The sequence below is a fragment of the Lynx canadensis genome, chromosome D2 (assembly GCF_007474595.2).
Source record: "Lynx canadensis isolate LIC74 chromosome D2, mLynCan4.pri.v2, whole genome shotgun sequence".
Lineage (NCBI taxonomy): Eukaryota > Metazoa > Chordata > Mammalia > Carnivora > Felidae > Lynx > Lynx canadensis.
In genome coordinates this window covers 43,612,951-43,639,951 of record NC_044313.2, presented here as the reverse complement: position 1 = coordinate 43,639,951, position 27,001 = coordinate 43,612,951, and the positions used below count along the sequence as shown (strand labels likewise).

At 47.4% G+C, this 27,001-nt stretch overlaps 1 protein-coding gene across 1 annotated transcript in view; it reads right to left on the bottom strand.

The window, feature by feature from the left end:
• Nucleotides 1-4,945: 4,945 nt before the first annotated feature.
• The window catches only part of LOC115527573 (glutamate receptor ionotropic, delta-1), a 261,333-nt gene continuing 239,277 nt past the window's right edge, over nucleotides 4,946-27,001 (bottom strand). The window contains exons 12-14 of the mRNA XM_032595161.1: nucleotides 21,128-21,294; nucleotides 15,685-15,925; nucleotides 4,946-5,666 (exon numbers count right to left, since the gene is read on the bottom strand). Coding sequence (XP_032451052.1) covers nucleotides 5,238-5,666; nucleotides 15,685-15,925; nucleotides 21,128-21,294 — 837 coding nt within the window. The 3' untranslated portion in view covers nucleotides 4,946-5,237. The remainder of the gene's footprint in view (nucleotides 5,667-15,684; nucleotides 15,926-21,127; nucleotides 21,295-27,001) is intronic.

Genomic DNA, 27,001 nt, shown 5'->3' with positions numbered 1-27,001 from the left:
AGCTGCTCTGATAGGAACACGCGCTACAGAGTCAGATAGCAGAGGAAGTGTGAATCCCAGCACTGCCACTTACTAGCTTTGGACCCATGCCTTTTTGAGTCTCATTTTCCCTTCCTATAACTTTTAGATAGATCTTTCTACCTTGCGGGACTGGTGTGAGGATGAAAGAGCATTTGTATGTAAAGGGTATGATACAATCCCTGCAACACTATACTTGATCAGTAAACAAGCTGCTGATATGAATAAGATAATGGGTGTTCTTATTTGGAAGCCATTATGATGCCTTGGAGAATGCATATTTTGGGATTCAGGTTGAAAATCAGGAGTATTTCAGAGCAAGTGTTTGGTGGCAGAGGATGGTTTGCTGTGCACACACCTGGCCAGAGAGAGGCCACTTTGCAGGAGACATGTCCCCCTCCATAGCAGCTGATTGCAGAGAACCACTTGGCTGATTGCATTGAGATCATACACTGGGCAGGGCAGCCCTGAAGCAGCCTCTTTCCTCCACTGGACTATTTTGCCACATCTGATGAGCATGACTTCATCTGCTTGCATTGCCCAAGGGCTTTGTGTGCTTTCAAAATTTATATACATGTGACTGAACTAACGCATATGGACCTCAGTGTCTGTGTGTACAGGGGTACATGCACCTGTGTATACTTATTTTGTGTATTGATAAGACTCACTGTTGGTGAATATTTTGTTTTCCTCCGAGCTTGGACATCTGGTTGCCCTGATGACTGTATGCTTGAATCTGCCAGCAACTGAACCCTCCTCGAGACACATTTGGTTGCTCACCCTGGTACGCCCTCTTCTAGATCTTGACCATTGGTCATTGCAAATTTCCATAGCAGGAGTTTTTCTTGTTGTGAAGAGAACCTCTCCTCTCTCTGGGGTTCAGCACCCAAGGTCAGGTTCAGAGATGAAAGAATGAAAGCTGGAGGGAAGGTCTGACTGATATCATTGATAATTGTTCCTTCCTCTTTTGTAGGACCGTTAGCCTGATTTATTTGGAATTTGTGCACTTTTTTTCATAACCGATCTCTCTGGCTACATACCATGGAGAGGGGGGAGAATATAATAATTTAAGTTATTAGCATAGAAAATTGTTGCCTATTTGGAGTTTCCAGGTGTGAAGGGTCAGCATAATAAGAACCTAACATGATTTCATTTATTAAAAGCAACTAATGGGGTGAAATAAAATAATGTTTTCAGTATAAGGAATGTTACATTACGAACAGAAATGCTCTCTTTTATTGTGTCTCTTTATCTATTATTTATTTATTTTCCTTAAGGAAAGGTCACTTAAAAATTCTTGGAACTTTCGTCTATCTCGTGTTGCCAAAGCTAAGAGCACAAAACAAGGCTTTTGTTGAGACACAGGTGCTAATTCATGAGCACATGTCTATGGGAGTGAAACGTGAGCTCCCCAAGAAAGGGAACTGAAAATGAAGGCAGATGCCCATGAGTAACCCCTTCGTCTCAGAAGCATAAGGTCATGCAAAGCCCCATGTTATCCACCAGACCTTGCCCCTCTCTATGATTATTAAATGAGAACCAAAATAGCAGAGGAACCAAATATCCCTTCTGTACCATCATGGCCATCAGGCCCAGTGATCTTGTCTTCCTTGGTGTGTCTTTGGTCTTCTTTCAGTGCTGGAGAAGACAAAATTAAATATGGAATTAGTTCTACCTTGGCAAGATTTGGGAAGATTTAGAATTTAGGAACTGGGCAGTTCCTTAAGGAAACATAGCCTTTGGGAGAGCTGTCCAGATCCATCTGTCTATTCAGATAATCTGGGAGTGTCTGCTGGGTCTCTGCCTCCCTGCCCCTCAGCCTTTGGAATTTGCACCCATTTGGTGCATTTGGAGATGCCTCTCATTGGTGCAGGGGCACAAGAACAAGGACTAGACGCTATCCTTTCAGTTCCTGGAAGTTGAGATCTTGAGAATGAAAATCAAACTCCTTGGGTTGGCCCTATTTGGTATAAGGCTGACAGAAGAGCCGCTTCTCCCTGGAAGGCCTAGAAGTCAGAGGGGAACCTTGTGATACAAAAAGTTGGGGTGAGGAGTATATGAATCTGGGGGTCCAGGGCCCATGCTGATGATTCCGGGCAGATTAATATTTATCGGAGAATGGTACCTACAGACACATCCTCTGAGGGTTGGCTATTGAAAAGCCATGCCATGGTCCCTCAAACAATGACAGTCCCTTAGCCCTTAGGCCTAAGCACAGAGAAACAACTTATCTGAGGTCAGAGGAAGTGTAGGGATGAGAGAGGAAACAAAGTCAACTGACAGTTAAGAAGTTGTTCACTCCACGAGGCCATGGGAGCACTTCTCCATGCAGTATGGATAAATTCTCTCCCATGAGTTTTCTAATAACTCACATTTTATAGGAAATTGTTAGGTTAACCGAAAATTAGAATTGTTTCTCAGCCTGTCCCTCACGTTGCCCCCTGGTTGATATGAGGGGACTCTGGACATATACCGGGTAAGGAGGGTGTGCCTCCACCCCCAGGCATGTCTGAGACCCATATGGTCAGAGAAGTCTCTCTCACCACTGCCCATGCCAATAGGACAGAACTCAGCTCATGACCACAGCATTCCCTGGGAACAAGCAGATAGCATTTCTTCACCAAAGAGAAGAAGAGGGTAGGGAGCAAAGTCAAGTTTTATTATTAAACAACTTTAATCCAAATGCTGATTATTATTTGCAGTGTCTGAAGGCACAAAATATACCTAAAATGTATGGAATAGTCTAAACAGAGTTATAAATCCAAAGAGCAAAGCATGAAAAAAAGATACATTCTGAGCTGACACAGAAATCTGAGTTGGGATTTTTTTTTTTTTGAGAACTTACTTGAATATCAATCATTTCCCCTCATGCCAAGGGTAGGAAATTTAAAAAATAACATAAACATGGTGAAGAATAAATAACACCATGAGGTGTTAAGGGTTTTTTTTTTTTTTTAATAATCAGGATGCCTTTTCCTCAAAGGTATACTCTCTCTCTCTCTCTCTCTCTCACACACACACACACACACATGCACGCACCCACACCCACACCCACACGCACACACACACACACACCTGCCATCTCTCTCTTCTCCCTTACACCCACTCTAAGCAAAGCTGTCCAAGAAGACATCCATGGTGTACCCCAGAAGACAGATCATCTCAGGAAAAAACAGACTTGGGAGTGAGATAAGGCAGTGAGACCAGAATTTGATTAAAAAAATAGATATATATGAAAAACTGACCATCCAGGGCAGGGCCCCCCAAAGTGCTGATGGAAAGAAAATGAAGCCTGCTCTTCCTCAGGGTAACTGTTGCCCACCTAGGCTTCACTATGCGCATGCACCCAGCTCCTGGTTCTCCACGCTCTGATTGGAGAAATGTCAATGGATTGCCTGGGTAGCGCTAACATCAGGCCATTCTCAGCATCCAGAGATAAATAACATAATTATAAACACTCTCTTCTCCAGGGTGCTTTTAGCTGACTATGTGATGCAGCCGTTCCTTTCTGCTCAATCATGTCAGTCAGGACTTCAGGAAAGAAATCAATCCGGGGCTAGTTATCACCCTCATAAATACACCTCTGGAGCAACTCTACAAGGCTATAGGAGATGCAGTCAATAGTCTTTGTATTGTTCCATGACCACAGATGGGCTCTCAGCTCCCTGATGACTGCCCAGCCAGGGATGGGGAGGGGAGCCCAGCCCTCTTGGTGCCCAATGTGGGCTGTGTGCACCATCCTGGCAGGTTAGGAGAGCAGAATCACCTTTGTCGTCAGCTCAGATTACTCAAACTGCTCTGCTCCTACTGGTTCTTTGTCTGGTTCTAAGGTTTAATTGTCCCAAGAAAGACAAGGGAGGGAGGCGTGGCTATCTAGCTGTCTTAGCCTTAAGGAACAGAGCTACCAGTAGGTTCCTTAGCTTGGGGATAATCCTGGGAATCTCAGTGAGAGGGGCCCCTGCCTATTGGCTGGATCACCGCTTGAAGGCTTCTTGTCTGGAGAAGGGGGCAAAGCAGGGAGTAAGGCCTCACACTGTGTTCTGGCCCCATTTGGCAGACTGCCTGCAGGGTTTCGGACCTGGAGACATCCTTTTAATTCTGGAGTTACTTCCCTGGGTGATGAAGAGTTACTTGTGTTTACATCACACCAAGTTCTGCTGCTCCTTCCTATCTGAACAAACTATTTCCAGCACTGCCCCCCGCCTAGAGTACTGGTCTGCTCACCTAGGGCACCTCCCTCCACTCCTCCACCATAACCCTTTGACCCGAAACCACAGGTCACAAATCCCAGGGGTTATTCTCCCTCTGCCTGGTCTCACCACCTCACCTGGTCCACACACTATAGCTAGCATTTCTCTATCCCCATGGACAAGGACAAGCCCACCACTGCCAAGCCTCCCAAGGCAATGATGGAGCCTACCTGCCTTCTCCCACATTCTATCACTTGTTGATTCTTCTAATTAGGAAAAGAAAGCAAAAAAACACAAGGCCAATAGTATGACCCTAGAGCATGTCAGCATCAAAGCCCTCAGAGATGGCCTCCTCATGGTGGGTGCTTCTCTTGGGCCCACTGCACACTGCATCATGCAGTGGGTGAACAAGAGGACTCCCCAGGTCCTGGAAGTCTCCTAAGTCCCAGGCTGACAGGAACAGCTGATCACCGTATAGCCCCGTGGCCTGGGGTCAGACCAATGCTGGCTCACTGTTTATCTACCCGAGAGGATTAAAGAGGAACCAAGGGCCAGGAGCAGAGGAACTTGGCAGGAAACCATGGGACATGGCAACAAGCAGCATTTGGGGGCTCCTCTAAAGGGACTGGCTGCTTATCTTCCCCTCTCCCCCGGCAGGAAGGGGCTCCTTATCTGATCACCCCTCCTGCCTTCAGAAAGGCCCAGGAACAGGGGGCTTCTTTGGCACTTCAGAATGATCACAAGTAATTTGCCTTTTTATTCATATAGAACAAAATTTACAAAGTCATTCATACAGTTTTTGTGTTTTTTTTTTACTGACTTCGAAAATTGGGAATATTCAAAATACACTTTTACCCCACTCCATTCTGTCATTATTTACACATATGTACAAGAAAAATGAAAGAGTCTTTGTGTGTGTGTGTGTGTGTGTGTGTGCACGTGTGTGTGGTTTGTGTTGTTGTTTTCTTGTATTAAAAAGCTCTGCTGGTCGGGTGGGTGGATGGGCGGGCAGGAGGGCAGGCGGCGCGGTCAGATGGAGGTGCCATGGGAGGTGTCCAAGGCCTCTGGAAGGACGCCTCCCGGCACAGGCTGGAAGGACATGGGGATGGGGGTCTTCACCGGGCTCTGGCGGAATAGCCCCCCATTGGGCGACCTGTGTTTGCACTGCATGGAGGGCATGGTGGCCGAGCTGCTGAGGGGCAGCGGCAGATTGCTGCTAGGCCCTGACGAGAGTGTCCGGCTGGGGCCGTGGCTGCTTTGCTCTGGCAGAAAAGTGCTGACCGAGAGCTGTGTGTTCTGGTACTCTCGCGTCGGCTCCAAGGCTTGGCTGGGAGCCAGGCCCCCCATCTCCAGGGCCGAAAGCTCAATGGACGCTGGGGAAATCTGCTTGTGAGCAATGTCTTCATCCATTAGACTGTTCATGCGCCGGTGAACCTGCTCCAAATTCACTTCTTTGTCCTGGAGGGAAAGCACAGGAAGGTCAGGCCAAGCCCTCATGTGAGCCCAAGTCTGGCTTTCTACAAACTCTGGGAGGCCTGGAGACCCTAGGCATGTTAAGCCTGGTGGACACTAGGTGAGCACTGCCCCCCCATTCCTCCCATATCCCCTCACCTACATCTGGGTGAATTCAGTTATCTGGGAACTGGTGGCCTAGGACACTGCCCCAAGGTAGCAAAGACCCAGAAAGCAGGCCTTGGCAACATGTACCTTCCCTCCTCACTTGGCCTAGAACCACGGTCACACTCAGAGGCAACCCCTGCGAGAAGATGCCTTGAAGAACTGGCAGAGACAGAAGGAGGAGAAGGGAGTTCCCGTGGGAATAAAAGGAACTGGTCCTTGAGCCCCCAGGGTGTCCTGTGTATTTACCACAGAGTTCATAATGCTCAAAGGGCCTGATGTGATCATCCCCATCAGACACAAAAGGAGGCTTGGGTTCAGGAAGGTCAGTGACCTCCTTGGAATCACCACCCTTGTGAATGGCAGAGGCAGCAAGGGAACGCTGAAGCAGGAAGTGGGGGCCTGGCTCACCCTAAAACCCTTGTTCTCTCCATCTCCAGAGATGCCAGAAAGCAGGCATGTCCTTGTCTCCAAGGCCCATGGGGCTGGTTCCTGGATGAGGAAGATGGTGGAGATGGTAAAGAATGGGTCTTTGCAGGGCTTAGATGACTTTCCCGGTGTCAAGAATGTAGAGACAGCCAAGAGGGTGACCCTGACACGCGACTCTTTCTCCATAATGTAAATGGTGGCAAGGAAATGGTTTTGTTTATTTGTGAGCTTAAGAAAGAGAATAAAATTCACTTTAAATAACTTGATGTTTTGTCTACAATATCAAAATAAATCAAGGGGGCCAAACTGCTTGAAAGCTCCTAAAAGACAAAGATGAGGTACTCTATTTGCTCAGTTCCCCCCATTGAGGTGGGGCATAAGACCAGGTGTCCACAAAGCAGCCATGCCAGCTCCCCAATGAGGTTCAAAGTTCCACTCCTATTTTTAGGCAGCATGAGTGGCAATGTGACAGGCAAGGTCATGCCTACCACCCATGCTTCCCTGATGTCAAACTCCTAGAGAAATACCATGTCAAAGCTCTGCTCTGAGATAGAACACCACAGGCTGTCTAATGGTGACATCCGTAGAGTAGAGAGAGGAGCCTGACCCAGGCCCATCTTATAGGGCAGTTAGAAATACCACAGATGTAAAGGCCCTCAACGGGCTTTCAAAAGATAAAAGAAGGAACCACACAAATCTAGGGGGCAATTCCAGTGGCTGTTCTGAGCTCTTAGGAGGCTGGTGGGAGAGGATCTTCCCCAGGAAGAGGCCACCCTGAGTAGCTGGTGTGAATGTCCCTCTCCCATGGGTTGCTAACCCCCATGAAGTCTCAACCCAGCCTTCCTCAGGCAAGGAAGTTGCCTCTGCAGTTTACTCCTTGTTCTCAGTGGCCCCTGGTGTGGAGAAGGGCCACTGCTCTCTCCACACCTCTGCTGAGCTCAAGACTGGTAGTCAGACATTGGCTTCTGCCTTTTCCAGAACCTTTCACAGACAAAGAAAACTGACAACCCCCACAAGAAAATAAGAAACTCATCCCAGGCCAAGAGGAGACCTGAGAATAAGAAAGCCAACTGATTTGAGGATGGAAGGTACTATGGGGCATGGCTCCATATCATAGATGGAACAACATCAGAATTCACTGGCATAGCTCCATGGGCAGAGCCGACATTCCAGGGATCTGAAGCCCCACACAGCTGAGCTCAGCTCACTGATGCCGGGAAACCAGCTCCAAGTTGAGGACACCACTGGGTGGCGAGTGTCCTGGGTAAAATCAGGGAAAGGGGCTGGAGACTACCAGGCCTTGACTTAACCTGACTAAATGTAATGCATGCAATGTCTTTCACTGATTCTTTTAAGGCTGTAAAAAACTACAAGACACCAAATTCAAGTTCTCTTAATTACCTTACAACATGCTGACCCAGCTCTGTACAACTTTGCCTTTTTCTTTCTGTTTTATCTGCTTTGTTGTTAGTCTTGCACATGAAACCATTTTAAATAGTTTTTTAAACTGCTATAGTAGTCTCTGGCTGTTTTAAGACCACCAAGCATCAATTATCCCTTCCTAAGACCATGGTCTGTTTGCTTTGAGGGAATTACTTCTCACTGGATAACAGTTTGGAAGGTGCCCTGCCCACCTGTAGCTAAGACGAAGGACCACTATGCAAACAAGGACAATAGGAATGAACTGAATCCTGAACAAAGAGATAAAGAGACAGAAAAGAGTTGACTGTCCATCCAATAATGCAATAGTACTTCAACAAACTTTCTGCTCCATGACTGTCCTCCTAGATCTTGCCCCCCCCCCCCAGGTTCTCTGGACAAGTCTGACTCCTGCCCACCACCCATCCTGCTTCTCCAGCCTTCTCATGGTTGCTGTGTGCCCCTGATAAACTCTGGGACCGATAAATCTGTCATCTCCACTGGCCAAACTCAGTGCCACAGCTGTGTTGGTAAATATCTGCATCTATAGGCTATTTTCATTTCAAAATATGGGAAGGGCAGAAGACAAGTATCAGAGATCCTGGTAGCTGGATTAGTTGAGAGAGAATTTCAGAAACTTTTAGGGTCTCATAATAGAACCTTCCTTTCTCTTTGCAGACAGCAAAGCTTGGAGAAGGCTTGATAGCCAGCTGTCCCTGCTGGCAAAGTCTTCAGTTTCCACTGAAGAAAAACCGATGACCAATGGACCTGGGATCATTGGAAGAACGGGTTAGTTGCATGATCTCACCATTTCCTCCTTTAGATTTTCTTTCCAGGGTTCTAATAATCCTTTTGGGGACACAAAGAAGTCACATTTAAAAGTGGACTAATTTGGAGGGGAAGGCAAGTATCTTGGTCCCAGTCCTGTTCACTCTGGCAGTTAAAAGAAAGGGTATGACCCTTTTTCTCAGAAAGTGTTCAGGAGATGCTCCCCATTTTGCAGGGGCCTAGAGATAGAGAAAGGAGAACTTCCTGTCCAAGAAGACCACAGGAAGGCAGAGAGTTGAGAGTGGGGACAAAGTGAAAGGAGCCCTCTCTATCGAATGCCAGGGCCACAAAACAGAAGGAGAGCTTTGGGGGAAGACCAACAACCCAAAATACTCTGAAGAAAAATGTGAACAAAGGAGGTCTCTGAGATGAAATCCTTCACCCAGGAAGTATAAGGCAGAAGAGGTTCAGGGGATGGAATTATAAAAGTGGTTGAGACTAGGCACCAATCTAGCATAATAATCACAGCTGTGAGGACTTGATCTGGTACTACCAAAGCATCTAGAATAAAAATGAGCCCAGAGCATAGGTGTGGCTACAGCCCAATTACCTGAGAATCAGTACTTTTGGAGGAAAGAGCTTGAATATAGTTTCCTAAGTCCATATATGTTTCTTCTTGCCTCAAGTTAAGGACAAATGAAGCAGTTCCAAGGACTGTAAAGCTGTGCAGTGAGTGTCAGCTTCCAATTGAGGTTAGTCATTAACCTATAACCTTTCCACGTCAGGACACAGAGAAAACGTCCACACCAACTGAACAGACTTTCCTGGGAGACCTTCCCACCCCAAATGGCAGTGAAGTAATTAATCCTCTCTGCACCAGTGGGACCTCATTCTATTCAAATTCTGTTACTGCTGGTAGCTAGCTCCAACACAAAACAAATCCCAGAAGAACAAGGTGGCATCGTGACCTGCCCATATTTGATTGTTTAACTGGACAGAAAATGAGAAAAACTCATGAGAAATGCCTCCCCACCCCCCAACACAGGTAGTCTGTTTGAGCCTCCAATCTATTTCTAAGCTGCCTGCTTCTTCCACCGTCTAGAGGTCAGATCTGAAGTGCAGAAAACTGGAGAAAACCACCTTGTACGGTAAAGCCTGGAAGAATCGTCTTGGATCACCTGGGGCCACAGATTTAGCACACACTAAGTCATTTCCAGTAGTCCCCGGCCAAGGAACGAGGAGGCAGAAATAATCCACCTGCTCAAGAAAAGAGGCAGGAGTGATTTGAATAATTATCTATATTTTAGACAAAATGGGACATTCTATTATGTTATGCAAATTCAAATAATGGACTTTTTTATGTGAACTACATCAGTTTACATCCTCATTATCTCAAGTTTTTGGTGTTCAACCGTACGGAAACTTGCTGCTGTCTTCATTAATTTACTGTAGGTAACTGACCTAGTCAAACATCCCTGAATATGACATAAAATCCACGGACTGCATTTATCCACAAATCCGGCTAAATTCCAGCTCTGTGTTTCTCACCTCATATTAAACATGATGACAGATGCACCAAAAGAGGTTACTGGGGACCCTCTCCCAGGCATTGTCTTGCAGAGAGATAAAGTTCTGTAATTAAGCCGCTGTTCACCAACGTGGAAATAATTCAGTGTACTGGAAAATGGTAATTAACTAAACTATCATCTATGTAACAGCCAGTTACACATGGGACTCGTTAGAACAGGCTTTGTTTGGTGTCCAATGGCTTTTACTTTAAGTTGAGCAGGAACAAAATGGGACAGAGGACTTCACACCTGACTGGGATGGTTGTAGAGGTGTTCTCCCATTACCACTGACACCAACCGGGTTGTAAATGAGACCCAATGGCTGGGGAAAACGCCATCAATACGAACTTCTTAAGTGTTGCTCTAAAGACTTGCCCAGCCCTAAAGGACTGGTCTGGAGGTCTGAAAGTAGTGGCTAGGTAAGAGCAAAGAAATTGAGCAGTTAATGAAGTGGTCTCAAGAGATGATGGACAGTTTTCAGAGCATCATTGGGAAAGAGTTCTGATGGATTCTGTCACAGATTCCATAGGGGAGGGCAAAAAGAAGAGAGAGCTGATGGACATCTCCCATCATACGTGGTAGCAGCAGGTGTACCTGGGGTGAACTGAGGCAAAGGGTGAAGAGATTCGCTCAAAGTCACACTACTTCATGCTAAGTGGAGCATCAGGATCAGAGTCCATATCTACCTGCCTCCAAAACCTGGGCTCTTTCCAACTATGCCAAGCTGTGTGTTCCCAATTTCCCCTTGAGAGGATTGTGTAGACCAGTGGTTTTCATCCTTGACAGGATGTCAGAAGCACATGTGGAACTCTTAGAAACTACAGTTGTTCAGATCTACCTAATAGGACCCTTTGGGGAATGGAGCCCAAGCATCTGTATTTCTAAAAACCTCCAGGATTAATCACCTCTGATGTGCAGCCAGAACTGAAAGTCATTGATCCAGCTGAAATGATTACACAACAATTTAACATTAATAACGTTTTCTTTATAGGAGCCCAGACTGGTTCATTCATTCGATAAACACTTTTGAGCTCCTACTACCAGATGAGCTAATGTTCTTGGTAAAGCATCCATCTTGGTCCCTGGCATGTAGAAGGTGCTCAATACTTCGGCTATATTCATCACCTCTTAACGAGAGGCTCCACTGTTCCAGACACTGGGCAAAGTGATGGCAATGCGGAGGTGGAGAAGTGCCAACAGACTCCAAGCAGGGATAGGCAAGTAAACCATTAGCAGCAATTTGGATCAGCCAGCATGAGTGCATACACCCAGGGAAGCAGCCCATAGAGGTGAGCAGGGGAGATTTTACAGAGGGGAGTGATGTCTGAGCTGCTTTTGAGATACACATTGGTGTAAGATAAGCATTCACTCTCTTCTTGCTAATAGGTCTTGGGATAAGGGCTTAAATGCACACTTGCTATCCTTACCCTCATGCTAAGAGGTCTGATATCAGGAGTGTAGCCACTGGGCCAGACTCAGTTTGTGGCCAAAGAGACAAACTGGGGTGCAGAGGATGTCAATGCCTCGCTAGGAGCCGGCATCATGGCTCAAGGAAAAAAGCCCAAGCTACACTTTTAATTCCCCAAATCCTCTGGCAAATGTCAGGCAGGAACCCCTGCTCCTGCACACACCCCATGGAAGGCTCAGTGGCAGACACAGCAATCATATCCCAGTTCTGTCCCTGCCCATTCTGCCGTTCATTTCTCCAGGGCCAAAGATGTCTTCCTCCAATGCTCCTGAAGGCAATCAGGAGAGTTAAGAAGATAACATGTAATCTTTCTGGCACAGAGAAGGTGCCTTAAGATGTGAATTGTCCTCCCCACACCCCTTACTGCCCATCACAAGGTCCTTGGGAGGGAATAGGGTCTTGGCCGCCATTCGCCAAGCATGTCCCATGGGCAGGTGCCGCTTATGGCACTTTCCACACCTTCCCTCACTGAACCTCAGAGCAACCCCGTGAGGCTGGCATAGAGGAAGAGGGGAAAGATACAGGAGAGAAAAATCTCTACATGGACTTGGAAGAAGCATCAGAGGCGTGAAGGCAGAGAAGGGTGCAGAGCCAAAGGGGGTGTCCCCTGCCACAAATCCTCCACGGAGAGCAGGCGTGTGCTTCCCGGCCACACAGACAGCAGCTGGCCCGCCGGCTGCTACTCTGTCGCTGCTGCCCGGCCACCCTGGCCTCTGTCAGCTCCTGTCTGCGACGGAAGCAGGGACGGGGTGGGGAGGGCAGGCAAGGCAGGAAGCACAAACATTCCAAGCTCCCAGCCCAGTGACGGATGATTCATCCCTCACTCTTCATGTCATCTCCCATTTGTGCGGTTCTCATCTTTATTTCATGAATATTTTATTCTTAGAGCAATGGCTCCACTTCCCCCATAAATCTAGAGGGTGGCTCTTTACTGCAACCACAGAGTCTGCTGCACTCACCTGCACTGAGTAACTACATAATAGTCTGATTCCTTAGAAAAAATACGAGCTCAAATCCACATGAATATTAAGGGGTTGAACGCACATTACTACTCTTCCTCAAGTAGGTGTCTAAAGTCTGAAGACATCTCAGCACAAGCCATTAAACACAACTAGAACTACACCCAAAGACAGGTTTCTGGCTCTTAAGAAATACAGCCAGTGCCCCAAAATGAAGCATTCTAAGGTAAAGCAGACACTCTCACCTAATTGAGAATGCTGCTCCATAAAACACAGCCAACCAGTAACACAAAGTGGTTCTGGATTAAATACCGTTAATATTTGTGGAAGGTTTGAAAGATATGCTTCTAATATCCTGTTGTTTCAACCCCCTCCTGGTTCTTATTCCCTCCATGATGAGGGCTCAACCACTTGGCCTGACATCCAAGTCCCTTAGAGCAAGTCCCTGCTCCCTGATCCAGCGTCCTCCACTCACATCCCCTTGCTGATGGCGACACTCCAGCCCCCACAGCTCCAGGAGGTGTGATGACTGTTTGCCTCCGTGTTGTTCACCCTACCCGAAAGGCAACTTTCAATCTCACCTCCAGCTCTAGGATCTGTACCAACCCTTCAACACTTCACTAACTGGGAGGAGCTCTTCACTAACTGATACCCCTGCCCCCCCATGACCCCAGGCTGGGCTGGGTGCCCCTCAGTACATCCATGGTACCCTCTGCTCACTTGAGAATAGCCTTGATCAATGGAGGCTGCTTTGGTCAACCTCTCTGCCACATCTGCTCCTGCGGAGGTAAGCCCCCTGGGGACATGGACTGTTCCCCCACAGGCATATATTTATGAAAGGAAGAAGAGAGAGGGAGAAATTTCATTTGAAAATCAGAAACTCATAAAAACAGAAAAAAGATGGGGAATATTTCCCTCTTCTATCATGCAACCCTTAGCAACACCAGAAGGGGCTGGAGGAAAGGCAGCTACCATGCTTTTGCAACCTGTCTTTTCACTGGTCCTCATTCCTATCTGGAAGCAAGTTGGGGGCAGGTGCAGAAACTTCCACATTTTCTAGGCAGGACCAATGTATTTCATTCTCTCTTATGCCTCAGATCCTGGGCTTATGCAGAAGCCAGAGGAGAAGACAGAATGCTTTGCTGACAAGAAGAGAGCTGTTCCTCACAGCTGGGTCATTTCTTGGTCTCCTGGTCTTTTCTCTGTATTTCTCTCTTTCACGTCTGCCTTCTATATCTCTCCAAAAATCAATCACCTCACCTCTCCTTCTCTCTCTCTCCCCTCTCCTCTCTCTCTCTCTCTCTCTCTCTCTCTCTCTCTCCCTCTCTCTCTCTCTCTCTCTCACACACACACACACACACACACACACACACACAGTAATCATTCACTTTGGCTGCCCAGGCTAGGCTTGTCACTAAACACTAAACTAGGGGATGTGAAGGGACATGATGACCAGAAGCAGATGAGAATGTCCTGTCCAAAGGAAGAATGGCCTCTCTCTGCACCTAGTTCATACGGGACATTCTGGAGGGCAGAGCCTGTTTCTCCTGGGCACCCACTCTGCCCATGCCATCCCAGGTCAGCACTTCCATGACAGGGAGATGCTCACCCACCCAGAGAGCCTCTCCTGCTCCCCTGACCCAAGGGCATGTGCACTGAGAAGTCAGGCTGTGGCTGATTGGGTCTGGAAAAAAAAACAAACCCAAACCAAACAATATGGAGAGTGAATGCAATGGGATCTTGTCTTCCCTTGTCCCACTGGGGATGGCTCCAGGACCACCCTACCCTGGGTACATGCTGAGCCTTCTGTACATATAGACTTGAGGCTGGTAAGGGGACATATATGCAGACTTTCCTAAAAACTACTCATCGGAATAATTCACAGTCCCTCCCAATAACTTCTTCACAAAAAAATTTCCAGGAGCAAAAGAAGTTCAAGCAGAACAATTAACTGTTCCTTTCAGTGGCTTTCCCTTAAGTCTCCTCCTTCCTTCTCACCCGTGGCCCAGGGGTGACCAGAGAAGCACTGAGGCCATGGGAGACCCAGGCCTTTTCCACTTTGCACTTCCTTGCAGGGAAGCACACAGAAGGCAGATGAGGAAGATGGATGTCCCCAGAACATTTCCAACATGCTGAATCAAATGGCAAGATCCTTCCAGCAAAAACTAAGTTTGATGACAGAGAGCTTGCTGCCTGGTATGAATGGAAAGTCTGTCCTCACCCCCACCTTGCCAGGCGCTCCATTACAGACTGATATGGGGTATGGCCAACCAGTCTCTCCACGCTGCAGAGATGGTGGCCATGGCGACACTGCCTTTCTGGATTTGGCGCTGGTTACTTTGCTGCATCTTGTTTGAAATTTACACCTGTTTGTAGCAACATAATCTGTTGATTAGAATTCAGAAGAAGCTGAGGTATAGGCAGCACAGAGGGGCAGCCCTGCAATCCAGTGGCTCGGCTTATGTCTCCCTGCCTGTGTGTAGGTTTCCGCTGGCACAGATCATCCCCAAATGGCACTCCTTGCCACCCTCCCTTAGGGGAACTGGCTCCAGGGTCCCTTGGTGGAGGCTTCATATAAAAAAATGGACTCAAAGAAGAACAAAACCCCAACGGAAGGAAGTGTTGTGGAAAGAATCAGCTTGTGGTTGGCACACATAAGGAGGGATTTTGTGCCAGAACTTGAAGTCTGGACAGAGCCACAAAGTTCCCTGTGCTGGGTGTTCCTGGAGGAACATGGGCAAGGCCGGGCCCTATACGGAGGGGGAAGGGAAGGGGAGAAGGGGCGATGGGAGGGGAAGCGGGGGCCAGGCCCTACTTGCATGCTGGAAGAGCAGAGCCCTGTGGCCCTTGATGTGAAGGCAAAGAGAACCAAGAAGGAATGAGATCTCCTCTCTTACCCTACAGTTGGTCTCTCCAGGTCAGGGTGGAGGCACATGGGCGGGGCAGGGTGGGGAAGGGCTCTCTGGCGCTGCTCATGCTGTACCCGCTCTATAGATAAATACAGGACTTTAGTGGCCATGGCTGGTGCCTTGGCACTTTGTTCAAGCATAAAAACATCCCCTACATTTGTTCTCTTGCTTTAAAATCAAAGTAAAACAATGACACCATCCCCCCAAATAAAACACTGCCGCCTCTAGACAAGTGACTTCAGTAAATACTAACTGGAAGAAAACCGCCCGCCGAGTGGCCCAGTATGACTCTCCTGCCTCTAGGATGCAGAAAGGAGAAGCAGGACTCAGGGCACGGACCTCTTTGGGGGTCTCCTGGTGGCACCGGTTGCTGTTCCACCACAACTCCAGGGCGGCCACCAGGCAGGCCAGGAGGAGGCCGATGGCCAGGATGCAGAAGACCCCAGCGAAGCTGTGCAGCTTGAGGGATTTGCCGTCGGCCTGGGCACTGGCGTGGCTGGTGAGATCACAGCGGCCCATGTGAGGCCACCACTTTTGCTTGAGCACGTCCAGGTCCCCAGTGTCCTGCAACTCCAGGATCCTGCAAGATACAATCCACATGAGCCACAGCCACCGGCCTCATCAGTGTGGTCATGGGGGCTTTGGCCCTTTCCCCACCATGCTGGCCCTTCCACAGACCACGCTGAACCGTGGTGGCTCTTATTCTGTCCCAATTTTTCCCTCCCCAATCCATTCTCCCACTGTGAGACAGAGTGCTCTTCCCAAAATACACACCAGGTTTGTCTTTCTCCTTAAAAGTCTCGATGCCCCCTCCTACCACTGCCCATGGATAAAGTTCAATAGCAAGCACATAAGGACCCTTCACATGGGACTGGGGGCAAGCTCTGGGGATAAAATAGGAAAATATAGAACTAGATGAGGCAATATTTGGACTGTGGACTTACAAAAATGCTTTCTTTAAACCTTCAATCCATTGTAAGTTTCTCCCACCAGGATTCCCCAAATCACTCATTCATTCATTCGATTTGAGGAGTATCTGCCTTGCGCTATGTGTGATGTTCAACACTGCTGAGGGTGCAGTCCAGAGACACATACATGGACCTTGAAACAATTGGAGCAATCAGTGTGGACACCGAAGCTGTGATCAATACCATGACATGAAAGCACAGGTGCTAAGAAATGGTGCACTGGGTGGGTGTCCAGACCAGGGGGGTTACAGGGAGGACCTCATCAAGGAAGTGACAGGTAAGCTGCCACCTGAAGGAAGGTTAGTCATCAAATAGCTCACACTTGTCTGGCATATTCTATGTGCCAGGATATATGCTAAGTGCTTGACAGATAGTGTTTAATTGTCATGTCAACCCTTTGAGATGGTTCCTTCCATTCTCCTATTTTTATACAGAAGGAAATGGAGGCACAGAGAGGTGAAATATCTTGCCAAATTCACTTTGTGGTTGGCAGGGATGGCATTCAACAAGAAGGAAAAACTACAGCCATGCTTGAAAGTCTTGTCTGGGCTAAGTGCTCAGCATGTCTGAGATGCTAAAATATGGCCACTGAGGCTGGAGAGTGATGGGTGAGGAGGAAGATGGTGGGAGAAGAAGCTAAAGCAGGAAGAGCTGAGAATGTCGGTTCTGAGAGGGTATGAGAGGGAGTCTGGATTCCATCCTGATCACCAAGGTGGGGCAAACCCCTGGGCTCCTGTAGTCCCCATGCAGGTGTTTGGATGGTGGTTTTCCTTCTTGTGGCATTTTATGGACTCCCTCTGTAATCCAGTGGTCTGAACAGTGAGCTAGTAGTATCTGGTAGTCCCCAGCCTCCTCATACCCAAGCTTTTCCATCTGGGGAGGGAGACTCTTTCAGCCTGGTGCGTGGTGATATATCCAGGTGATAACACCTGCCGTGACCTCTCTGAGCCCATATTCTCAGCTCTCTGGGTGTACACAGTTCAGGAGAAGTGGTTCTGAACAGCCAGGAGAAGCTCACTTCCAACTGTCCAGTTGAGCAGTCTCTGCCCTGGACCTGCATTGCAGGCCACCTGTGACCATAAGCTGAGGCTGAGGTCTATGGGCTGTGCATGCATGCATGGGCTGTGGCTGTTGGAGAGGGAAGGTGACAGCCCAGAGGGGGTCCTCTGACCTTTCACCATCATGGACCCAGCATAGCATGGCCTTTCATAGGCTGTGAATAGCTTGGCTCAGTACAAGAAGCAGGGGATGGAGGCACCAGATCTCAGCTGGGTATCACGGAACAAGTGACTTGCTCCTGCTTAACCTTGGCTGGCTCATCTTTGCAAGATAGATCCACGACCCCACTAGGTGAGTAGATCCTTCAGGATGGGCTGTGTGTTACTCTCCATGGTTTCTCCTGAGCAAGCAGAGTGGCGGCACAACTTGGGCCATCAATGGATGTTGGCTGCATCAATATGTGTATGAATATATTAATTGAATCATGAAAAGTAATCTAAACTAAAATGGCCATGGTGAGATAATGAGATAATGTCTGTTAAGAGCCAAGGACACAAGTCAGCACAAAAGACTTAATATGCCGCTGTGCCTGTAGGGACTTGGTCATTGAGATAAATGCATGATTGACATGTGCATCTGTGCGCCTTGGGCTTGTGCTCGGTATGCCATTGAGCATCACAGATATCTCACATGGCACATCCCATGATCACCTGGGCAGCTTCAGTGTCCCATACCTCTGTATGGCACTGGACATGTTATGGAAGCTGGCCACTGGTTCATGCTGAAAGGCCACTATTTAAGTCTATGCTGGCAGGTCTGAATAAGCTGGGCCTCCTGGCAGTTATAGGAACCCCAGGGCTGGATATGCAGGATCTCAGGGCTTTGAGAAGACTCGTGGGTAGACTAATGGCTCACTGAGGAGAGACAGCAGAGCTTTGTATTTAGCACAGATTCTGCTCTGATGGACATCATGCAAACACAGACCATGCCATCATACTAGCCATGGTATGCAACCTCTCAATTTCAGTGCCCTTATTACTAAAATCTGAGATCATAACAACTCCTACCACAGCATGACTGTGACAAAATGGAAAAGGGACACATGGGTACCACTCAGCTCAAGATATGGCAAGTAATAAGAGCTCCATAAAAGCTGGTAAAATTTGCACAGTCTGATGGCCATGCTGACCAGCAGCCCTATCCAGTCCAGTACTGACATGCACTGCCTTTTATTGAGAACATAGTAGGGACTGATCATTTCCCATTGTTGTAATCCTCCTAGCAGCCTGAAAAGTAGTTCTTAGTGATTCAGTTTTACATCTTGAAGACCTGAGGCTTGGCATCTAGATGACTTGTTCATGGTTGCAATTAGAAAGTGGCAAGATTACTCTTCAGAGCTGGGGTGTGCTGACCCAGGAGGCCATGCTCTTTCCAGATAATCAGGCTGCTAAGTGCAGTCAGCAGGCTCTCTGAGAGTTAGGTTCTGGTCTACGGGACCACGAAACTCTGGCCAGAGCATAGCTGTAGGGTCTGATTTTTACTCCTCCGCTCACTGACTGCAACATCAAGCAGGCTGCTTAGTTCTACCGATGCTTCTCTTCTTCCTGCTCCTTTTAATTGTATGCATTTTTATGCCCAATATTATTCCAGGAAGAATGTAAGGCAATTTATAGGGAAACATAGAATAAAGTAAAAACAAACAAATCAAAAGGAAAATTTAAACATGTAAGCAACAGAGGAAAGATAAAACAAGTCACGGGCACAAAATGAGTCCTAGAACAAAGCTAAACTAATGCACACCATAATAATCTATACTCCTGCTTATGAGTAAGCCGGAGCGATAATAGCCACTTCCTGAAGCCAGTTGTTCTATTTTCCAGACAGATATAATTGCAGGTGCTTTCCTCTGGTCAATAGTTGGGGAGCCTGCTACACAGTAGGTGCTCTATAAATGGCTATTAGGTTGTTAAACATTTATTGAATGCCTGCCCTGCATGCCATGGTCCACAAACAGGCTACAGCACTCAACCCTGCCATACACACTTAGAAGGCATGGCCTATAGAACCTGTCCTCTGCCAAAGCAAGGGCGTGTACCCATATTCAAGGAAACAGCTTAGTTTCCAGGATGAAGGGAAAGAAAATTACAGCAGTTCCAGATAAGACTGTGATTTCTATGAGGCCTTTTTTTTCCTGTAAATGGCATAGTGCATTGCTTCCTGGATCTGCCCCTTCCTCCTCTCAGGCATGCCCCAACTAGAGGCAGCTCATGGTTCTGTAGGCATCATACAACGGAGAGCCTCTCAAAGAACCACTGGCAGTAGTACATTGACGACCTGAGGTCAGAGTGTTCCTTCTAAGTAGATACCCATCTGCCCAGGTAGGGGAGGGGGGATGCTTTCAGCCCAAGAGAGGCTGCAACACAGAGACTTAATATGCACTCTCCTCCCAACTCTGCCAGGAGCTGGATGAGTGACCCTCTCTGAACTTCAGGATGTTAAATGAATGACCTCTAACAACTCTCGCCCCTCCAAATGGATTATCCTCAGTGCTGGGATGCCTGTGTTTACCAGTCAACTGGTGTTGCCCCTAAGCCTGGGTACCATGCCAGCTTTTTCATTTGGACACATCTGCTATTTTGGATTTTGGTGGACCAAGATAGCCTGTCCTTTGGGATTCCTCTCTAAGCTCCTTAGTCCTGCCCTCTTCACTCACCAGGATGTCACCTCACAGACATGTGTGGGTGATGGGCCCAAGGCACAGATGTCCTTAGGAACAGGAGCCCCAGTGAGCAGGCCACTGAGCTCACCAATGCTCCTCACTTTCACCTTGTCTGGTAAGGCCAAGACCCCTAGTCAAAGACTAAGATAAGTTTTCTGGCAGTAAAAGCAGGGTGTTGATGACAGACTTTTTTTCTCAAGGAAGCTGGCCAGGTGTCCAGATTGAGCACTTGGAAACTTCATCATGCCCAAGGGTCTAGAGTAGACCAGGCTCAAGAAGGGATGGACTCCCACCAGCAAATTACATGGGAAGCTTAATAGGCCAACACAAACTAGACACAAGGTTTCACTTCTGGTGGAGGGTATCCATGTGCCTTTGCTTAGGCTAGAATACCCAGGCCTATAAAGCCCTCCTCCCCTCTTACCCCCGCCCTCCCCTACCATTTGCTAGTATTAATTACCAGGAGGCTGATCTGGGGAGGATGGGGAGGAGGCAGGTCCCTTGCCTGCCCCAGCAGATAGCATCTGCCCCCTCAGCCCATGTGCACATGAATATGCAGTCAATCTGCTTCTCTGACCACACTTTTTTTCAAGACCACATTGACTCTTCCCACACTGACTTTTCCCACTGAAAGCCAATTTTAGAACTTCCTAAAACTTATAATAATAAGTAAGTATTGGGCCGTTCTTAGATCCAATTAATTATTCACTTAATTTTAAATTACTGGGCCTATCTGGCTACCTCCTACTCACCCTTCAGGCCTTAGGTGCCCTCCCTGGCCTCCCGGTTCTGATCAGCTGTTTTCCTCTGCCTTCCTCCACTTCTAGAATAGCCTCTCCATTGCACTTACTTCCCTGTGCTGGCATTGCCTGCCTGCATCACAGTACCCACCGAGACTATGCACCTTCATGAGACGGGACCATATACTTCCTCTTCTTCGTCCCCGGCTGGCATGGGACTAGTTGGGGTGGATGGAGGAGCATGTGCTGGTGTACAATCAGGGCTGAGTTCACGTGAGGAAGAACCAAGCTTGTGTTGGCTCTTGCCTCCTAAGAGAAGTTTATCCTCTAAGCCCCCCTTGGCTGACGGTGCCTACCTCTGGGAGAAGAGGTCCCTGTAGGGGCTGCCGTGCTGCAGGGCGATCCCGTAGCCCTTGCTGCTGACGCTGTTGCCAATGACAGTCACAGAGCAGTCATCATCTGTTAGGGCTGCGTACTCCACCACTGCCACATCCCATAAAAAGGCGTAGTTCCCCTTCTTTGCCTGAAAGACCAAAATCACCATGGAGTCAGGTAGGCCTGTATCAGTTTTGAGCACCGAGTAGCTCAGTGATGAAATTTGCAGGACCCTCCAATGCGATCCCCTGACCACAAGCCAGCACAGCAAGCCACTGGCTTGCCACTCGCTGTGTTTAGACACAAAAGGCTGTGATGCTGTCTCCAGTATGCTCCAGGAAAGCACACGTCACACAGAGAAGTAGAAAAGGTGAGTGGTAGGTGAGCTCTAAGGCTAGCTACCTGCTCACAATGGCAGGGACCTATTTCTCAGATTAGCAGGCTCACCTTCAAAAGTGCAGGAAGTCTGACCCAGGGAATTGAGATTTTCTGTTCAGAGATTTAGGGGGAGTGTAATAGTACCCAGTTAGTATTTCTACTTAGAACCTGGCTGAGCCCTGCTTAGGGTGAATGTGGCAGATGGCCCTAGATTTAGTGCCCTGAGTGGCTATGACTTAATATCTAAGTCATAAAAAAATATCTATATATAAGTCATGAACTTGAACTTGCTATGCATAGGGAAGAACCCATAAAGTCAGGGTCCTGATTATTATGGTGCCAGGTTGCGTTTCTGCCACGTGCCTTCTACTGCCCACACAAGAGTGTCCCCACACATACAAACATGCGCAAACACATACATACATGCACAGACACACAGGCACACAAGCAAGAGTGCACACACACACGCACAGCCACACACACATAGGAGGTTTCTATATCAATGCAGTGGTTGCAGATTATTTCATAAGGAATTTGCCCATGGCCACGCTGAAGTCCCACCCCATCACACCCATCCACAGCAAACCTTCAGTTATATCCTGAGCCTTAACTCTGACTTTGCCTGGAACTTGGACACTCAGGGGAAATGTGAGCTGCTCTGCTTTTTGGAAGGAGATGCAAACTAGACATTGTCACTTGGCCAGCTTAAAATAGAGCATAATGTTCTTAATGTAGCCAAGTGCCTGGTTTTTATTCTAGAGTGAGCGCACAGTTGTCTCTTTGCCACTTCTTCCCTCTTACCACAACTCACACTGGGTGCTGTAAGACCTCAGTCTGGGCTTGGTGGCAGGCCTGAAAGATCACAGACAAGAGATCAAGCTGGCACGCTACAAGTTTTGTGGCATCATCATGGGCATTGTGCTGATCTCTTGCTTCAGGTGAGTCTTCATGTCCACTGAGACTTTCCAAAGAGTGCTATTATTACTTAGATGAAGGTAGTCAAGATTTTACTTCTTTTAGGACCCAAAGTGCCCGTGGGCCAAAATGGCTCATTTTTTCTTCAGAAGTTTTCCATCAAAAGGATTTGTGAGCAGAGCATGGCGCCCCCCGGCACGAAGAGGCTGCTCCTAGCCATTCAACAATTTTTCCCAAAGACCTTGTAAGAAATGACACATGCACCTGTGCTACCCATGGACTTGTACCTCCGGGAGCAATCCAAATATTACATCAAAGCTGCATTCCATGGCCAAGCCAATTTCAGAAGTCCCTAAAGGACTTTGACCCAGGTTGCAAAATTACACTCATTTCTCTCCTTCCACATGGGAAGATAACAGTCTTTGAAATTTTTTCCTGCTGGCAAACAAGTTTTCTCTTGAAAAGATATAAATTTTCAACCTCTTAGTATCCAAGTTTCTCAGCAAAATGTTGACTTATGACCTAATATTTGGCTTTGGTCTCACTTTGGAGCATTTCACATCCATGCTCGCAATTCAACATGACAATCAGACATTGTTATTTGGACGATTTCAAAAGGGCATGTCATGTTGAAGGAAGAATTAAGATCAGGTTCATTTCCACCTTTCAAGTGATGTTCCAAGAAGGAAAAGGAAATAGACTGGCTCAGATTGAGTGGAAACCGACTGACAAAAACCTGGTGCAGCCATTCTATGGGGGTACTTAGCTTCCTTCAAGCCACAAGTGTTTGTGGTTCCGGTTTGGGCTCAGTGACAGGTGAGCGCAGCTGCAAGAAGGAAGCATTTATTGTCTTGCTGGCCTAAGCTGAGAAGCCAGGAAACACATGGATAGGATGCTGACAATGTCTCAGCTGCAAATCCCTTAACCAGGAAGGCTGTCGAGAAAAGAGGGGAGAGTAGTTCTTTCTTGAAGTGGCGAGTCTTCCCATTTTTAAACAGACACTAAAGTTACTATTATGTTTATGTCTGCTTCAAGGAGCATGTGGCCAGTCCCTAATATACTTGACAATGCCTGAACGGGGGGCCTGGAGAGACTGATGTGCCCTATCTTGTTTGTGGACCACATCAGAGGCTCCAGATGCATTGGGCTCTAGCCTTACGAAAATACTCTCCATCCCCAACATCTCTGCCCCAATTCCTCAGCATCCCAGAGCTCCCTACGTTCTCCTCTTAGCCCCATGCTAAGTAAAATGTAGCATCAGATCCCTCCCTGTGCCTCCCAAGTCTGTTAGGCTCCAGGGAAATTTTCTGGACCTTGTAGATATCTCCCCATCTTCCTGGTGTGTCACAGACCCTGTGTAACACAGAAGTCTTCTTAGGCCTGGCCATGCTCTCAGGAATATTCAGATGCCAACTATAAGAAGCCCAAACACACTACCCATCATGGTTATGTCCCCTTTATATAGACGTTCCTGTCTCCATGAAGAATGAGCTCCACACACACACCTGCCCCAAATTTGAAGACATGTTTCTCCTTAATAGGGCCCAAACCAGCTTTCCATGGTTTGTGGAAAACCACAATTTGTGGAAAACCACAATCTGTGCTGCTTATCCACAAATCTTGGTGTGTGTGTGTGTGTGTGTGTGTGTGTGTGTGTATACACAGAAATATACGTATATGCATAAGCATATATATACACAAAATTAAAGTAGTATAAAACAATAGGATAGATACAGTATTATTATTGTTCTGTACACATGTGAAATGTAATATGCCAATAGATGGATAGGATTATTACATAACGGAGTGGTATTAGTGATTCTTAGGACAAGCTGGTTAAAGGTTTTTCTTTAATCTTGTTACACAATCTATGTTATCACACACTATACAGGCACCAAGTCTGATCTCCGTTCCCCTGTGTGCCCTTGCCCATCAATACAACACAGAGGCCTGGCAGAGCTCTCCAATTTCCCGGCTATTACCCAAATACAGCCCTTATTTCCCTGGGCTGCATCTAAACATTTTGCTTTGTTTCATTCTCCCCTTTCCCTAAAAGGGAAAGAAAAGGCAATTGGTTTAAACATAAAAAATGAAAAGATGTGAAGATTCAGGGATAGAAGGAAAAGAACAGCTTTGATATTAGACAAAGTCAAAGGCATCTGAGCATCCATCCCCAGGAAGTCAGGATAGCAGCCGGTAGCAAGCCACCCCTGACATATCTCCCTGTAAGTACCTTAGCAAACAGGATCCAAGCCCTTCCCTGAAGTCCACTCTGTGCCCAGTCCACATGTACGCTGGAGTACAACGAATGGAAAGGGATGGAGATAGGAGGGTGCCTGGCCCCAGCATTTAGAGTATCCTCCCTAACATTTGGGGGAATGTGATCAGCCTCTATGGCTGGAGGAAGGTTGGGCACAATAAACAAAGCCACGAGTGAGCTGGGATATTGGAGGACTCCCTCTCTATTGCTCCACACCAATAATAAAATGAGATTGCATTGCCTTTCATTGCACAGCTGATTCTGCCCTTCGCAGAACTCACTTGGAGCACAAACTTTCAGAGACAACAGCCTTCGAGGCAAGAACTTCATTATGCTCTTCTATTCCATTCTAACTGCTTTTGGAAAGGGGCAAGCAACCACGTTGTTCCCCCAAACAAGAATGCTGGGACTGCAAACAGCGAACACAAATGTTATTGGAAAGAAAGTGCTGAAGGAAATCAGGTGTCTACGGTGCCAGCTACAGGGAAGGTGCAGAGCACCTGCTGGGTGCCAGGACTTTCAGAGCCCTGATTCCTTTGCCATCCCTGCTATAATTCTAAAGGGCAGAACATCCATACCCTTTGACAGACGAAGGAGAAACAAAGTGAGTTGTCCCAAACAGACCCAGATCATGAAAGGCAGAGCCAGGTTAAGGTAAGCTAGCACTCTGGCTCCAAAGAAGGCTGTGCTGTCCCCTCTGCCCTGCTTGGACCCATGAAGGAAGGGCTGGGGAAGTTGGTCCTGGTGTCCTTGCCCTCTGAGCACTTCCCAGGGCAGTGCTGCTGGTGACAGAACACACTGAGATGGCAATGACTGTCTTTCTCCAGCTTTGGAAACGTGGTGGCTTGTGGAACTGCTGAACCCCTGTGAAATGGAGGTCACGGGCCACACTGTCTCTAGACGGGGTTGTTAGGATATCAGGGACTCCTTGGACACTTGATGCATCCTCATGTGCATTCGCCATCTGGAGGCACACCTAGTGCCTCTCCCAGAGTCCACTTTCACCCAAAGCAGAGCTTGGCCCTCTCAGGTGTCCCAAGTGTTAGCTCCCATGGTCATGTTCATGAACTGGCAATGCATTGCCATGCACAGCCTGAACCCTGGATACAGTGACACCTGCACCAAATAACAAGATGCACAGTGAAAACCCAGACCATCTGTGGAGAAAAGGACAATTTTACAGTCTGCCGGTAGGAATGTGGGCTGGCACGATATTTCTGGAATGGCAATTTGGTGGGGAGACTCAGACGCTCTTAAAATGTGCATATACAGCAATTCCACCCTTAGGGATCTATCCTAAGGAATTATTCAGTTTCTGAAAAGATGTTTGTACAAAGATTTTCAGAGTAACACTGTTTAAACTAGAAACAATTGGAAATAATCTAAGTGTTCAAAACTTAAGAATCAACTGGGTAAATGACAGTATTAAATGATGGAATATTGTATTACCATTACCATGGAGTCTTAAAGAGAGCAATGATCACTAAGGGAAACAATTGTCTGTGGCAAACAAGGGCTAGCCTGGATCTGGCTCCAACGGTATGGATTTGAATCCCAGCTCCACTGCTTTCTGACTGTGTGAGTGCAGGCAAGTTGCTTAACATCTCTGGGCCTCAGTTCTCATGGACGCAAAATGGTCCATTGCTCACAGAGTTCTGATGAGGATTAAATCCCTCTATAAATGTGACATGCTTAGAATCTTGCCTGGCATATAGTAGATGCTAAATACATGAGAACCAGTATTATGCTGTTTAGTGAAAAAGAATCTGTTACACTGGAGTATTTGCACTGTGATATCCTTTTTAAATCATCATGTAAAAATAATGTTTTTATGTTTATGAAGAAAGGAAACCAAGCACCAAATTCCAACATGGTCATCTTGGGGTGATGCCACCATGGGTGACTTCTGTTGGTTTCTTTTAATCTACTGTGTTGCCCATGTTTTTCTGCAGCTTGGCAAGCATCTCTCCTGTGACCGCACTGTCCCAGAGGGGAATTTTAGTGATTCGGCCCCCCTCCTGAGCACAGTGTAATGAAAAGAGAAGAGTTGTAGACAAAGACAAGTGCAGGGCTACACCCCCAGCTCTTCAAGGAACCAACAATCTTGGGGACCAATAATTGTTTCCTAGAGAGCTATTCTGACTGTGAAATTACAAGACACAATGCACTGTGCCTGGCAATAGTGAGGGCTCGATTCAAGCTCTCTCTCTTCCCTTCTGCAGTCCCCAGCTTGATTCAGGAGACCGATCTGTCAGCTGTTATGGGAACATCTATCTTCCCACACCCCCCCCCCACATCCATT